This window comes from Cornus florida, unplaced genomic scaffold (assembly GCF_030987335.1).
Source record: "Cornus florida cultivar Cherokee Brave unplaced genomic scaffold, ASM3098733v1 CherokeeBrave_3.0.0_Hap2_Chr11, whole genome shotgun sequence".
Classification (NCBI taxonomy): Eukaryota; Viridiplantae; Streptophyta; class Magnoliopsida; order Cornales; family Cornaceae; genus Cornus; species Cornus florida.
Window position 1 is genome coordinate 65,944,845 of NW_026775581.1, and position 17,528 is coordinate 65,962,372.

General features: G+C 36.3%; 1 protein-coding gene across 1 annotated transcript; it reads left to right on the plus strand.

Annotated features, from left to right (window-relative positions):
* The first annotated feature begins 2,478 nt into the window (after positions 1-2,478).
* On the plus strand, positions 2,479-10,091 carry LOC132286849 (disease resistance protein Roq1-like). Its single transcript, XM_059789253.1, has 4 exons — positions 2,479-2,593; positions 7,620-8,728; positions 8,878-9,153; positions 9,244-10,091. The coding sequence occupies exons 1-4, from the start codon at positions 2,590-2,592 to the stop codon at positions 9,964-9,966; spliced, it is 2,112 nt and encodes a 703-aa protein (XP_059645236.1). The 5' UTR covers positions 2,479-2,589; the 3' UTR covers positions 9,967-10,091.
* Positions 10,092-17,528: the final 7,437 nt, after the last annotated feature.

The window sequence follows — 17,528 nt, forward strand, 5'->3', positions numbered from 1 at the left end:
AGAAAAGAAAAGAAGAAGAAGAGAGGGGCTGCCGGGGAGAGAGGAGAAATGAGACTAAAATTGGTCTCATGGTCACAAAATGCTTAGTGGTGGGTCCCACCACTAAGAAAAATCCCACCCATTTGAATTTTCTACCTCTATATTTATATATGTATAAACATAATTTATTACAACCATATATTTAAGCACACCACCATATAAAATTATGTACAAAATGAATAAACATGATATGCAATGGACCCAAGAGACAACTCCCGTATACAACAATTCTGGTAGCGAGTCCCACTCGGGACCGTCCGGCCTGAAAAACTGAAAAATGCTGAAATGATAACCCTTACATTTCAAAGAGTCCTGAACTCAATGAAATGCCCCAATCAAATCTCGGACACAACCGGCACACACCACGGTGTCCGGTAAGCAAAACGAGAAAAGACGAAAATGTCCCTAAAAAATCAGAATATTCCCAAAAATGGAAAATAGTTAAAAACAGAAACATCACAGCATCGCTAACTAGAGCAAAAGGACGGTTCATGACCGAAAGACATGCTATCGAGCTCCGCACAACACACAGAAGCCCTAAATTAATTCCCAAATTTAACGGTAAATACACCTTCAAACACCACGATGATGCGACGGGATGGGAAAGCCACATCGAAACCCAACACATAGACACGAAAACACAACGGTAAAGTGAAATCTCAAGCATCAGGCACAAACTCACCGGAGGAATAAATCAGCAATACCCACCCGAGCCCCATAGGCCATGGCTATTGGTGGATCCTTAACGCCTACCACTGATTGACCCAAGGAAACCCAAGCCAACACCGAGAGTAGACAAACACCAAAACAACACATATATAAAATTAGAACTAAAAAGGAAATAAGGAAACCCAATACAATACCTGGATCAAAGGGGAAGATCGACGTATAATAGCCATTCTTTTGGCCGCTGGTCAAAGCACACAATCCAACAATCCGCCGGGGACATGAATCCATCCTAGTGAACCACCCACAAAAATGAGGGACTTGAGATTTCAAGGAAACCATCCCAATGTACCATGACATCTTGGCAAAAACCCCAACTCTGATGAACAGAGAGACTGCTACTGTGAAATGAGCAGGAACCTCTACAAGGAGAGGAGACACCCGTTTTCACCTTTTTGAAGAGCACGTTTAGTACCGAACACCGTCACAAGTGTTCCTTATACTCTTCAAAATCTTTACACTCCAAGTAAATTTTGCATAAAGTGTGGAAAAAAAAAAAAAATTACACATCCACAAAGTTTAGAGTTTGGTCCTACTCTACCCCCAATGGAGATTTGATGGCTTCTTTGTAAACCATTTATGTTGCTTTGAATTGAAAAATGTGGATCCTTCACAAGTCATTCATACCTTATATTTTCTGCGTTAAATTAATTGAATTAAATTCATTCATTTTTATTCATTAATTCAATAAAATTAACAATAATACAAAAATTAAAAAATCTTTATTAAAACTATTAATGAACTAAAAATTAAAGATAACAATCACAAACTAGATAGAGTTTAATTGAACTACTAATGAAAATATATATATATATATATATATATATATATATATATATATATATATATAATAAAAAATTAGAAAGATTAAAATAAAAGTTTTTGAGAAAATTAGATATATATATATATATATTTATATATATATATAATAAAAAATTAGAAAGATTAAAATAAAAGTTTTTGAGAAAATTAGAATTAATTAGAAAACATTTGTAAAAAGTAGTAAGAATCTAAAAATATTTTTCAAGAATTCAGAGAATAAAAGCAGTTTTCCAAAAATAATAAAAGATAATTATCTGAAAACAATTTTTTTTTTTGAATTTTCAGAACCAATCAGAATATTTTTAAAAGTTTTTTATTTTCAGTTTGCGTTGTTATCAAACTAGTTACTTCGTAGAAAACATGAGTAGAATTTATTATTAATTTTTTAAAAAAGATTTTCTATTTCGTTTTATCAGAAGTGCACCACAGAGTCTTCGTCAATTTCTTCCTCTCAATTCTCACACGCACTAGAAATTCTTCTCCAACGCGTTTAAGAAATTGCGTTGAAGTTGCTTATGAAAGGGTAGAACATTCAAGTGTTACTTCTACATACCCTCAAATTCTTGAGCTTCCGAGGTGAAGACACTCGCAAGAACTTTGTAGACCATCTGTTTGCTGCTTTGTCTCCGAGTGGAATCTACACCTTCAAAGATGACGAACAATTCAGAAGAGGGGAAGAAATTTCACCGGCACTCTTGAAAGCAATCGAAGAATCGAGTATCGCTCTCATCGTGTTCTCCAATGACTATGCTTCCTCCAAGTGGTGTTTGGATGAACTGGTGAAAATCCTTGAATACAAGGAGAAGATGGGGCAAACAGTTGTTCCAATATTCTATGATGTGGATCCTTCGCAAGTGCGGAAACAAACAGGGAGGTTTGCAGCAGCTTTTAGAAAACATGAAGAAGATTTCAGTGGGAAGATGAAGGAGAAGGTGCAGAGATGGAAGACAGCTCTTGAAGAAGCAGCCAATATAGCCGGACATAATCTACAGGATAAAGCAAATGGGTAATTTCCAAAAATTCACTCTAGTTAGCCTTTTGCTGTTTTATTCAATCTCATTATGCATCATGAATTTAAACATAAAATAAAATAGGAATTGATTTGGATTGGAATTTCACTTGACTAGAATTCTATTGTTAAGATCAAGCATGTAATTCATTTGAAACTGAATCCTTTTTTATTATGTTATCCAAATCAAAAAATAAAATAATCAAAAACTCTAAAATTTGTTCATATTAATATTATAAAAAAATATTCTGGCCAAGTGACAACATATCCATTTTGTATTGTATGTTTATAGTATATACAAGTGCGTGCGTGTGTTTTGTGTATGAATATGTCCATGTTTATCACAGATTACTCTGGATTAGCTGAAGAGAAAATTTTCAAGCAAAAGGCTAAAATCAAATAGTTGGAGGTGGGAATCAAAATATTACCTTATTCTTCAAATGGAAAAAATAGTGTTGACCCTAAAATCAGCTTTATGGAGCCGATCTCAAATTGATGTAAGCCGGGCGTGCCAGAACCACTTGTGTGGTTCGATTGTAAATAGTCAACGTTAGTCCCTTTGAGAAAGTTGACTCTCAGACGATGCGAGGAAAAAAGGAACAAATAAATTCCTCTTTTGGGTTCAAAAATGCCTTAGTTAAAAGGACTTTCCGTAAACAATTTATAGTAACGTTACAAGAGAATAGAATGGGGAAGAAATAGATATAGAAAGTGATAGGGAGAAGAGATAGGAAGAAAAAGATATGGGGAGAGAAATAGAACAAGACTGAAATAGAGAGAGAGATAAAGATAGCATGGATGCTATTTGAGGAAAATGCTTGAGAAAGCAAACAAATAATAATAATGATTCTGAGGGTGCTGGACTCCTTACAAAGCATGCCTATAGCATTATTTATTGAAAACTACATAAAACAAACTCCTATATGCAAGTATTTTACTTGCATTACAACTCTATCACTTAATCAACTATTAATTCAAAATAAACTAATCTTATAGATAACATAATTATGCAACTAAAACTAATTAAAAGATACGTCTTAAAACAATGATCTTTATCCACAACTTATTCAAATTACTCTTCCCATCTTTGCATGCAATTTCAACTTCAATCTAAGTGGAATATCACCCTTCTCTATTGCCACGTCATCAATTCAAAATTTACCAAAATGGGTGTCAACAATGCCCCCCATTTTAAATGTCTTATCGGCTGTCGGCCGCCCAAACTGATAAGATATTTGAAAATTTAAAATACATTAGAAGGAAATTTTGAGTTAATCAATTGGAATAAGATTGCAAATCAGCGAGTTCCAAAGCTTTATTTCTTCTAAATCACCCCTAAGATGATCTTTATTTAGCAAAATCTGCCGATTTAGGCTTCTTCCTAGATTCTCAGAAAGTTTGCCGATATCATTTGCCCAGAAACCCAGGAAGGACTTGCCCACCATGCGTTTTTTAACTTCGCTAGCAAATCATGATCATGATCGGCATGAATTAAATTATTGTGAAACGTCATTCTAGCCGATCTGCCTATTATTTCTACTAGATGAATGACATTGTACCAGCAAGGAGTTGTCTTAGTTGATTTCCTTCCAGTCGATTTCATTTCAGCCGATTGTCTTTTAGCCGATTTTGCCTTCAGCTCAATCGGCATGACTGAATTACGCCCAAAAGTCCATTAATCGGTAAACATGACCTCACTATAATCGGCAGGCTGAAGTAGAGGGTATGAATAAACTAACTTTTGTTAGGGGTTTGCAATCACATGCCCCCCTGCAGCCGCTGGTAGTGCTGGTGGACCTTGCTGAACTACCTCGGCCTGGATTAGGGCTAAAGCCTGAGCCATCATTGATTTAATCTCCTGATTCTCCTGCCAATAATCGTCAAATGCGTCATTAAATTCTCCCATTTGTTGATTTACCACTTGCCGATAATCGGCAAGTGCCTCTTTAAATTCTCCCATTTGGAGATTTAGTTGGTATCTTATTTCTCCCACTTGTTGATTTACCACTTGCCGATAATCGGCTGCTGGAACATGTCGATAATCGGCTGCTGGAAGATGCCGATAATCAGCGGCTTTTGGCGTTTGCTGATAATCGACTACTGGAACATGCCAATAATCAGTTGCTGGAACATGCCGATAATCAGCAACTGTTGGCGTCTGCCGATAATCAACTGCTGGAACATGCCGATAATCGGCGGCTGTTGGAACATGCTGATAATCAACTGTTGGAACATACCGATAATCAGTTGCTAGAACATGCCGAAAATCAGCAACTGTTGGCGTTTGCCGATAATCGACTACTGGAACATACAGATAATCGGCGGCTGCTGGAACATGTTGATAATCAACTGTTGGAATATGCCGATAATCAGTTGCTGGAACATGCCGATAATCAGTAACTGTTGGCGTCTGCCGATAATCGACTGCTGGAACATGCCGATAATCGGCGGCTGCTGGAACATGCCGATAATCGGCGACTGTTGGCGTCTGCCGATAATCGACTGCTGGAACATGCCGATAATCATCTAGCCAATCGTATGGCTGATTAGAATACTAGTACATCGGCTGAGAAGCCGACTGCATATTTTTACTATAAATCACTCACCTAGTGGGGTCCCACCGGGCGTGCCAAGAATGTTGACGCTAAAATCGGCTGACTAGAGCCGATCTTAAATTGATGTAAACCGGGCGTGCCAAAAATGTTAACCCTAAAATCGGCTTTATGGAGCCTATCTCAAATTGATGTAAGCCGGGCGTGCCAGAACCACTTGTGTGGTTCGATTGTAAATAGTCAACGTTAGTCCCTTTGAGAAAGTTGACTCTCAGACGATGCGAGGAAAAAGGGAACAAATAATTTCCTCTTTTGGGTTCAAAAATGCCTTAGTTAAAAGGACTTTCCGTAAACAATTTATAGTAACGAAACAAGAGAATAGAAAGGGGAAGAAATAGATATAGAAAGTGATAGGAAGAAAGAGATATGGGGAGAGAAATAGAATAAGACTGAAATAGAGAGAGAGATAAAGATAGCAATGATACTATTTGAGGGAAGTGCTTGAGAAAGCAAACAAATAATAATAATGATTTTGAGGGTGCTGGACCCCTTACTAAGCATGCCTATAGCATTATTTATAGAAAACTACATAAAGTAAACTCCTATATGCAAGTATTTTACTTGCATTACGACTCTATCACTTAACCAACTATTAATTCAAAATAAACTAATCCTATAAATAACATAATTATGCAACTAAAACTAACTAAAAGATAAGTCTTAAAACAATGATCTTTATCCACAACTTATTCAAATTACTCTTCCCATCTTTGCATGCAATTTCAACTTCAATCTACGTGGAATATCACCCTTATCTATTGCCACATCATCAATTCAAAATTTACCAAAATGAGTGTCAACAAATAGTAGAAGGAAGCTGCTAAGCCTAACCAAACTATTGGGATAGCAGAAATGAACACAAATGGAGATCCAAGAACAAATAATAAACCAATCACACAAGAACACAAAGTTTTACTAGTTCGGCAGTTATAGGATAATATTGATATCATTGTAGGTTTTTTTTTTTTTTTTTTTGTAGAGAATACCCGGCCAATACTGGACTGTGTACCTACCTCTCACTTTAGGGTCTCGTGGTCAATACCCGAGCTTTTCACTTGTACCACTCCATGAGACTTCGTCCTTCCATCCATTCTACTAACCACTAACCATATCTCTAGGGGCTGTTTGACATAGAGGACTAGAGACCCTCGCACATCCATCAGCTGCCTAACAAGCTACATCTCTCTCAATCTCAAAAGTCTCATCTCATAACCTAAGTATCTATATAGAGTCCTAAACCAAGGATTATAATTCATTGTTGGACAAGGATTATAATTCCTTGGAACCCAGTTATAACCCCAACAAGAATTTCTATAAACAAAATATAAGCCTAAACTAGAAATATGACAGTGGAGAAGAACTTTTAGAAGATGTGTAGACTTCGGCGAAATAATATATAGATGGGAGAACATGTTGCTACTTATTTATATTTATTTGTACAGAGAGAGAGGGCATAGGGAACAACTATTCTTAGTTCAAAAGAAAGATCACAGGTTTAATGTTGATGTCCATTGCATTTATCAAAGAACAAAAAAATCTTGATGTTTTAGGACTCAATATCCTTTGCTTCTTCTTTAATGTTGATGTCAATTGGATTTATTGAAGAACAAAAAAATCTTGATGTTGATGTCATACTATTTGAATGAAAATCTCTGTAGTTTTCCTCCACTCTCTCAATTTTTTGTTTGTCCATTTTTATTTCTCCAGAAATAGTTATGATGATCCACTGTTATAAATTCTTCTTATGATTAGAAACCGTCAAATTTTGAACTAACATAAATTAATAGTTTGTATATATTAATATATGTATTTTATATAAAGACTGTCCTACAGCTAGTTTTAAAATTAAAATTTCTGATGATTTGTAAGGTTTTAGTCACGTGCATTGAACATATCCATTTTTCTAGTATTTATAAAAGGGGATCTCAAACACTAGTTTTTTCTCTCCATGGTTTCTTTATGTCACTTGGAACTCAATTGTAATTCCTAATACTAAATCATTCAACACTTTAATTTCTAGACCTATATTCGGATAAACTTCAATTTTGTTTATTCTATCCAGAAGTATGCTATTCTACTGTCTTTTGAAAGGTCTCAAATAGTTCTTTCAAACCTGAAAGGCATATAACAATTCTTTTCAGTTCTTTAAGACAAGGTGTTCAATATTTGGGAAAACCAGAGGTACTTTTTTTTTATTTGTAATCAATGTACTTACCAAAGTAAGATATCTAGTGTGTGAACCAGGTCAGCGTAGGTGTCAATACACTTTGATCTATTGTTCTATCCATTACTCCGAACCATCCGATTTGTAATCAATTTGTGTATGTTTAGTTGCAAAAACAACATTTAACTATCACAACATCTATTAGTTTTCTTTGTCTCGTAATGATTTATTCCAACTCACCATATAGGCAACTTTCTAACTTTTTGGTATGAGTCAAGATGTATCCAACAAATTATTGAAGATATTTTCAGCAAACTGAGCCATTTAATTCCAATTGTTGCTGATGATCTGATTGGGATAGAGTCCATTGTGGAGGAAGTGAAATCATTGTTACATATGGAGTTGAATGATGTTCGCTCTGTAGGTCTATGGGGATTGGGGGGCATAGGAAAGACGACTATTGCCCAAGCTGTTTTTGATCGGATTTCCCAACAGTTTGACGGTAGATGCTTTCTTGCAAATGTTAGAGAATTCTCAAAAAATAAAGGTTTGGAAGCTTTACAAGAACAACTACTTTCAGATACCTTATATCGAAGTAATATAAAGATTACATCTGTTGGTGGAGGAGTAAGTATGATAAAGAACAGGCTATGTCACAGTCGGGTTCTTGTCGTTGTTGATGATGTGGATCATCTAGAACAACTACAAGCATTAGGAAAGGTTGATTGGTTTGGTTTTGGGAGTAGAATCATCATAACAACAAGAGATGAACATCTGCTAACCACTTATGGAGTGACTAAAATATACAATGTGAAGGCATTGGAATGTGGTGAAGCACTCCAGCTCCTTTCTTGGAAAGCATTTCATCAAAGATTTCCTTCTGAAGGGTATTTGGAGCTCTCAAACCAGGTAGTAGATTATGCCCGTGGGCTTCCATTAGCCCTTATAATTTTGGGTTCTTTTCTATATGGTCGAACAACTCATGAATGGAAAAGCACATTGAGTAAGCTGCATAAAATTCCTAACAAAGAAATTATTCAAGTGCTCAAAATCAGTTTTGACGGACTAGATGAAATGCAGAAGGAAATTTTCCTTGATATTGCATGTTTCTTCAATGGGGAAGACAAGAGTTATGTAGAAAGAATACTCAAGAGTTGCGGCTTCTTCCCAGGGATTGAAATGTCTGTTCTTATAGAAAAGTCTCTCATACCTGTTTCAAAAAATACGCTTCGTATGCATCATTTGATACAAGAAATGGGTTGGTATATTGTTGATCAAGAATCTCTTGAGGAAGGTGGAAAACGTAACAGGTTGTGGCGCCCTAAGGATATTCGTTCAGTGTTGGCAGAAAATACAGTAAGATGTTTTGTGAAAAAAAAAAAAAAAAAAAAAAAAGCAGTTCTTTTATACAAAATTTTATTGAAGAAGCCACAGTTTTATTATCCTAAGAGACATTTCATATTATATTGTGTTGTTAACTTATGCTTTGTGTTACTGATTGTTAGGGGACAGAAAATGTTAAAGGCATAGTATTCAAACAGTTTCCACCGAAAGATGTCAACTGTAGTATGGAAGCCTTCACAAAGATGACCAAACTAAGGCTTCTCATATTGCACAATGTGTTGTTTTCTCTTGGTCCTGCACATCTTTCAAATGAGTTGAGGTGGCTTGATTGGCATGCATACCCTTCAAGCTATCTGCCAGTAAGTTTTCGGGCAGAGAATCTTGTTGAATTCAAAATGCGTTATAACCGCATTGTAGGACTTTGGAAGGAAATAAAGGTACGATCAGTTGTATGTATTATAACTTTGTTGAATACTATCATGTTCGTGAGAGTCAGTTATTCTAATATTTTCCATTTCTCACAACAGACTCTGCCCAAGTTTGAAGTCATCAACCTCAGTCACTCCCATAGGCTATTCAGGACCCCAGACTTCACAGTCATTCCAAAGCTGACAACACTGATTCTTGAGGATTGTATTAGTTTGGAGGTGGTTCACCCATCCCTTGGAGCTCTCAAAAGGCTTGTTTTATTAAATTTGAGAGATTGCACAAATTTTAAGAAATTTCCAAGCAGTATTCACTCGAAATATCTTGAGACTTTTATTCTGTCAGGCTGCTTGAAATTAAGTAAGTTTCCAAAAATCTTGCAGGGTATGGTACATCTATCAGAACTTTATTTTGATAGAACTGCCATAAAAGAAGTGCCCTCGTCATCAATTGAACATCTCAGTAACCTTACTTTGTTGGATTTGAGTGAATGCAAAAACCTTACTAGTCTTCCAGAAACCATTTATAGGTTGAGCTGTCTGAAAACTCTTAAACTCTCTGGGTGTTTGAAATTTGAAGAGTTTCCAGAAATTTTTGGGGATATGGTATGTCTATCAGTACTTTATTTGGATAGGACTGCCATTAAAGAAGTGCAATCGGCATCAATTGAACATCTCACTAGCCTTACTTTGTTGGATTTGAGTGAATGTAAAGACCTTACAAGTCTTCCAGAAACCATTTGTAGGTTGAGCTGTCTGAGAACTCTTAAACTCTCTGGCTGTGCTCAAAACTTGAGGAATTGCCAGAAGGCCTGGGAAATTTAAAATGTTTAGAGGAGCTTCACGCAAATAAAACTGCTATCAAACGACTACCATCCTCAGTTACTCTTTTGAAAGACCTCAAAGTTTTATCCCTTAGTGGATGCAGGGGAAGAAAGTCGACTCAGTCATCCTCTTGGTTTTTACCAAGGAAACGTGAATATTCTGTGTGTTTGTCGCTTCCTTCTTTAACAGGTTTATATTCCTTAACAAAACTTGATCTTAGTGATTGCTATCTGTCTGGAGGGATCCCCAGTGACCTTGGCAGCTTATCCTCTTTGAGAAAGCTGAATTTAAGCAGAAACAATTTTGTTAGTTTACCTGCAAGCATCTCCCGACTTTCTCAACTTCACATCCTTCTTGTACAAGGCTGCAAGAGGCTAAAAGCATTACCAGAGCTTCCATCAAGTATTTTCAAATTATATGCAGATGATTGCCAACCATTAATAAGTGTCGGAGATCTGTATGCAAAGTATAATAGATCACTGTGTTTTGTTGCATTCAGTAATTGCTTTAAGCTGTTACAGAATGAAGGGTTTGAAAAAGTGATTGATATGTTGCTGATATTTGCGCTGCAATATTCTATTCAGGTTACTCTCTCCCTTTATATATATATATATATATATATATATATGTATGTATGTATGTATATATATGTATGTATGTATGTATGTATATGCACATGTATGTATCTATATGAATGAATGACATGTTTTCTTGGTACAGGAAAATGATCGTATAATGGACAAGTTGACTACTATTTTACCCGGAAATGAGATGCCAGAGTGGTTCAGGCATCGGTATTGGGGTAAGAAAGCATCTGTGCAACTGCCTCCAGATTGGTATAAGGAGAGAATTTTGGGGAATGTCGTTTGTGTTGCTTTTGACCCCCTAACTGAAAACCCAGCCCTTCATATCTTTGCCCAGTTCGTAGACAATAATAATGAATCATACGGTACTGCCTGGTATTTCGGCAGCATTTGTTTTTTTAGAATCTAAATGATTAACTAAGATGCCAAAATGTGAATTAACCTAAGCATTAAAATATAAAAAATTGAGACAAAACAGTGATACTGTCATAATTCGGACAAAACTTGAATTGAACCAATAATTGAAAAAAAAAAAAAATTTGGCAGAATAGGAGTAGTGTCCTAAAGCTTAGCCTAATGAATGGGACCTAAAGGTGCATGATCCTAAATGATTAAATTAACCTAAACATGCTAGAGAATCTACAAAACTTGTTAAAATCATGCTTTTAGTCTAAGGTTGAGTCTAAACTAATTTTAACAAAATTTCGGCGGAGTTTCTCCCTGTTTCATGATTTTTCTGAGATGTTGACTAAATATGATTCCTAAGAATACAAATCAGATTATTCAAAGTATGAATGCACACATTAGGGGATTCTAATTAAGGTTGAAAATTTTGTTGGCTAAGTGGGGTGCTTACCACTCTCTTTGTTTCAACACGTGCCGTAGTCCCCGGTCTTCCCACTGGTGAGACTACGACATTGCAGCCTACAAAACTCGTTAAAATTATGGTTTTAGCCTAAGGTTGAGTTTGTTTTTTTTTTTTTTTTTTTTTTTTTTTTTTTTTTTTTTTTTTTTTTTTTTTCCTGAATGGGATTTTTGTTTTATATAAGAAAAAACCAAATAGTACAATTACAAAAACATGGAGGACATCCTCCAGTACAAAGCAAGTAATGGACTAAGTCCATTTTCAAAGCAGCAAAAGAAAAACAAGCTGGCCTAGAGTGAACTAGAAGGAACAAAAACAAAATAAAACAGAAAAATCCTGCTCTAAAGCTTCCATCTCTGCAACAATCTTCCTCAAACCAGCAGCAAAAACCAACAACAAAGAAATTGAAAGGTCTTCTCAAAACATCAATCTTGAAATCCGATGAGACAAAACTCCAATTCCACTTGATCAGCGACCAAAACTGAACAGCATTAAAAAAAGCTAAGTAAGTCTTCCAAACGAATCTTGAGATGAGATAGAACCTCCCAAACAATAAATTGAGCAACATGTGTGGCTTGCTCGTGACCTCCCTTGTGCAAAGATTCATTTCTAACAGCCCAAATTTTCCAAATCGCAGTTGAAAAAATTGCACTCAACACTTTTGATTTAGTAGAATTGGTAGTGGTTTGCAAACCAAACCAATCGACCATCTGCAGCACAGAAGTACAGCCTGGATACACTATATGTATGTAGCAAATAAAAAATAATTTTGAGTCTAAACTAATTTTAACAAAATTTCGGAAGAGTTTCTCCTTGTTTCATGATTTTTCTGACATGTTAACTTGGCATGTTAATTTTAACAAAATTTTGGCAGAATAGGCAGAAGTTAGGGCTGCAACTTGGGTTGGGCCCAGCCCAGTCCCAACCCAACCTCAATCCGAAGCGGGTTGGGTTGGGCCAGCCCGAATTGTACTCAACATGGGTTATGATAATAACCCGAATCAAATATTTTCGGATGGGTTGGGTCGGGTTGACGGGTTGAGATTTTAAATTTTTTTTTTATTTTTAAATTTATATATATTTTTAGGGCAAATCATTTCAGCCCCCCTATCGCCTCCATCTCCATTCTCTCTCTCTCTCTCTCTCCAAATGTAAATTACAAAATCTACAAGAATCAGAAGTTCAAAACCCATATATTTCAGTTTTATCTATCTATATGCAAGAATCAAAAGTTCAAGAACCCATATCGGCATATCATTTCAGATTGTTCAAAAAATCAAAACCTCGACATATCATATCAGATTGTTCAAAAAATCAAAACCCAAATCTTTCAGTTTCCATCGCCCGCTATTTCCGTTTGTTCAAGCTTCGCCAGATTGGTTCAAGCTTCGCCATATCATTTCAGATTTGTTCAAAAAATCAAAACCCAGATTGTTCAAGCTTCGCAAATGGACGGCGGCAGAGAGAGAAAGAGAAAGAAAAAGAAGAGAGAGAAAGAGAAAGAAAAAGAAAAAGAAAAAGAAAGAGAAGAGAGAAGAGAGAGGAGAGAGAAAAGAAAATAAAATAAAATTTAAGCCCCCCTCTCAACTCTCAAGCTTCACCCATGGACGTGGTGGATAGAGAAAGAGAGAGGAGAGAGAAAGGAGGAAAAAAAAAAAAAAATTGGGTTTTGGGTTGGGTTCGGGTTGAGCCCGAGCCCAACCTGAATTTGTCTGGGTTTTGACAAAACCCAACTCGAATATGAACCCGATTTGTGAATATAAGCCCCAATTTCAAAATTTCTAGGTTGGGCTTGGGTTGGGCTAGGTTAGCCCGCCCAAGTTGCAGCCCTAACAGTAGTGCTTACCACTCTCTTTGTTTCAACACGTGCCGGTCTTCCCATTAGTGAGAGACTACGACATTGCAGCCTACCGCGGAGAGATCGGAAAGCGAAGTACTTGCACATATTGAAGACTAATCACCAGTGATTTGCTCAGATTAACATTAATCCAATGGTTTAGAAGAAAGCAGACAATTAAATGATTAATGAAGAGTTTTCAGAGAGATTTTGTGTAATTTAGTAATTCCGTATTTTCTTTATTAGGTGAAATGCCCTTTTTTTATTTTTTATTTTTTTGTGTGTAAAATTTTGGATTTATCTCTGTAACAAAATTTCCAGGAAGCGTGGAGGTGGTTAGAAATTATAAAGGCAGGTGTTTGCAGGTCGTTGTCCTGCTAAAATAGCTTGGGAGAGGGAGAGGGAGACAATTAGGAATTTTGTTTCAATTCGATTTGTTATTTAGTATAACCTGAATACCTTTTGCAACTAAATTAGCTTTTATTTATTTAAATTACAGTGATATGTGTGTTACTTAATTACAGAAACAGACTTCAATTATTCATGAAAAGTGAAATATGTATTGCAAATTTATCAATATTGACAAAAATTATACATTAGCAACAACAAATATAATCGACAAAAATTTTAAGAAATGGTTTTGAGAGATCTTGGAATGAATCTAGAAAATTATGTGAGTGGGGACAACCTTCAACAGCAACAAGAAAAGAAAAAAAAAATTCAAACCATTGTAATAAGCAAAATATAATGACTAAATGAGAAAAGGAATGGGCTTTGACCTTCTGTGGAATGTGTTTGATGGTTAGATTGATGCTTTTAATGGTTTGGGCCATTGGCCCTTTCTCTTTAAAGAAGCCCAATGTGGATTTGTGAGGGCAATAGTGCTAATTTTCAAAATTTTCTGTGGGGGCAATGGTTAATTTTTATAGGTATATATTTCAAAATAATTTTTTTTACAGGTGGTATAATATTAAAAAAAAAAAAATTCCCTGGAGAGATCTCTTTCATGAAAAGATTCATAAGGTCTCCTTATTTAATCATTAGATGAAATAGATAATTAAATAATAAAGGGTAAAGTGCATTAAACCCCCCTAAACTATACCTCAAAGAGCAAAAAACCCCCCTAAATTTCAAAATGAACAAAAAACCCCCTTAAACTATTTAGTTAATTGCACTTTACCCAATTCGGCAAACGACCGATCAATATCCTTGCACGTGAGAGGCCAAATTTATGTAAATGACTTTACAACCCTTATCAAGCCCTAACTATTTCACTCATCATCTTTTTCCTCCATTGATCTGTTTGGATTTTACAGAACAACAATAAAAAATCAAAATAAAAAAATAAAAACCCATTTACAGAACAAGAAACTTAGATTCATCCTTGCCGTCCACTCCTCTCCACCGCAGCATTTTTTCCTCACGGCCGAGCCCTGGTGAAATGAAAGAACTGAGAGATTGAGCAATGGTGAAATTCCCTTTCCTAATTACTCTAATTGAGTCCAATTAAAGGGCATTCAAGTTTTGGGTTGCAAGAATAGGAAATCTTGTGGCCGCAAAAGCTTCAAATTAAAAGACAAGTGGACTGAATGGCAGAGACGGCGGCGATTCAGCCGGTGGAGGGCTCGGCTGACTCGGTCTTGAATGACTCGCGGCGACGAGCTTGGCTGGATTGAAGGACGGCCTAACTCACGGCGAGCAAGGAGGCTTCGGACGGTAGAGATGATGAAGACAGGCTCGGCGGTTTTGGCTTCGGATGAAATCGGTTGTGATGGACAGCGGGTAGTGCAGCGGAGGTAACAGACAGGCGAGGGCATCAACTGATGACATGCTTGGTCTTCTCATCGACCAATGACATGCTCGGTCAAACCATACACCACAGGTCGTCAAACCCAATTGAAACCACAAAGCCTCCACCATCGTTAATCTCAGATCGGAAATGAAGAAGATGATGTTTGCATAGCCTGATTACCCTTGGAAATAATTCATACCGAACCTCACCACACGCCGTCAAACCCAATTGAAACCACAAACCCACTGCCACAACCACCATCACCGCCACCACCATTTTCCACAATCTTTTCTCTCCATCGCCTTGGAAACTTAAACTTTTCATTCTAATTCACAAACCCACTCCCCACCACCACCATCGCCTCCTCCTCACACATATTTTTTGTTTTTAAACCCAACAAGCCCGATGCCTCTCCTCCTCCGGTGCTACCGTCAGTATACCTTTTCTCTCTCTCTGGTCCCTTTTTTCTCTCTCTACGAATTTCTCTCTCTTTCTCTATTTTGTGGCTTGATGAGGGGTAAAATGGACTTTTCCAATTTTCGGTCATAGGAGATGACCAGAATAACCTTCTCTGTCCTAAGACTGCACTAAGACTATAGTTGATGAGGGGGGTTAGTTGCACTTGGAGCATAGTTTAGGGGGATTTAATGCACTTTACCCAATAATAAATAAGAGAGACCTGTTCGAAACATTACTCTTTTAAGAAAATACAAAAATATAATAATTAGAATTAAATCTTAGAGATAATGCCATGAAATCTCTCAAAATTATTAGATGAAATACTATAGTATCACTATTTAAATATTATGAAAAATTTTAATATATATAATTATATGCAATATATAAAGAACATGTTAATAAGTTGTTGTGACAGCCCTGATTTTTCAAGCCAGTGCGTCCTGTGATGAATCAAAGTTTGACCCGATAACGGATCCGTAATGCAGAAGCAAAAACATAAACAAGATCTCTAAGGATATACAACATCCCTATGATGCCAAAGTGACCTTCTATCAGGCCAAGGAACTCCACGAGAACCGACGCGAAATAAAATATCAGAAAAAAAGATCAAAAGAAGCCCCCAAGGGCAAAACAGTCTTTTTACATGGAAGCAACGTCTCTGGAAATGTACATCATTCCCAAGACATGTCCGTGGCTTCCCATGAAGTCACGAAACTCATAAGAAAGTATAGCGGGAGCAATTTAAAAATGAAAACCGGACAAGTTTAGCCACAAGGGCAAAATAGTAATTTTTAGCAAGATCTGGGTGCTATTGAGTACACCATTGGAAAGATAGCGAAAAATTAATCAAGTTAGAGTCAAGAATCACTTAATTCGAAGACTAGATGGAAGAAAAAAGTCAAAACAAAATTTTGACGTCGCCGCGGCAATAAATAATGTTTTGACAACAGTGAATAGTGACCTGGTTAAAATGGTGAAATTCATGTGCCGTTTTGAGGCACTAAACAACATTGTTTGGAAAAACGTGAAGAAGAAATCCCCCTCAAAATAATTTTTTCAAACTGACCATATTGAAAGAAAATTTTGTTTTTGACGTGAAATTCCCAAAATGTTCTTATAATAGACTTTTTCAAAAAATGCATATGCGCATAGAAAATCAGATGTGATACGGGGTTTTTGAGACCGAGACGACATTTTATGGAAATATGTTGTGAAGAAACCCCCCCTAAAATCATGTTTTCTATTTGACCATGTCAAAGCCGGAATTTATTTTTTAAAGAAAATTCTCAAAATGCCCCTAGATCAGATAGGTCAAAAACGATTAAAAAAAAAAATGAACAACTTTGCATCAAGTGTTCATTTGATCCTAAATGGTGTTATGTGCTAAAACGATCATGTACGCAAACGTATTTAGTAATTTTAAGTGCACAGGAATGGTCTACGGCTCTCAAAAAGGCCCGATACAAAATACGACATATCCGAACCTCAAAATGCAAATAAAACGCCTTAAATGGAAAACTTGAGACCAAGAACTATCCATATCATACAAATGTGATATTTTGTGCAAGGTGAGCATTCAAGCAAACGTAATATACATATTTATACGCGATCTAATGGCCTATGGCCTCATTGATCATTGATAGGGAAAAATAAACCTAATCTACCTTGACCTAACAATAGAGGCAACTAAGTGTTGACCAGCCACCAGACCTCTTCGACTTTCGAACGACGATATTTTCATTGGATAAGATTGATAATATTTCATTATCAAGGATAATGAAATATTACATGGTTCAATAGGGTAAGGATAACCTTGGCACAATTTGAGGAAGTCAAAAGGGTTAAATCATATCCCTGACAAATCTGGCAACAAACGGATATTTCGCATAAGCAGATCTCCTCTGATCTCGTACAAGCGGATCTCCTCTGATCCCCTAAATTAACTAAGGAGGAGCGACTATAAAAATGAGATCCTACTAGTCACTAAAGGTACGACAAAAAACTATTATTAAATCCCTACCTTTC

Excerpts from the sequence above, each read along its gene's own strand:
- LOC132286849 (XM_059789253.1), top strand. Across the intron at positions 8,729-8,877 it reads CAGTGTTGGCAGAAAATACA|GGGACAGAAAATGTTAAAGG; the intron begins GTAAGATGTTTT and ends ACTGATTGTTAG. Across the intron at positions 9,154-9,243 it reads GACTTTGGAAGGAAATAAAG|ACTCTGCCCAAGTTTGAAGT; the intron begins GTACGATCAGTT and ends TTCTCACAACAG.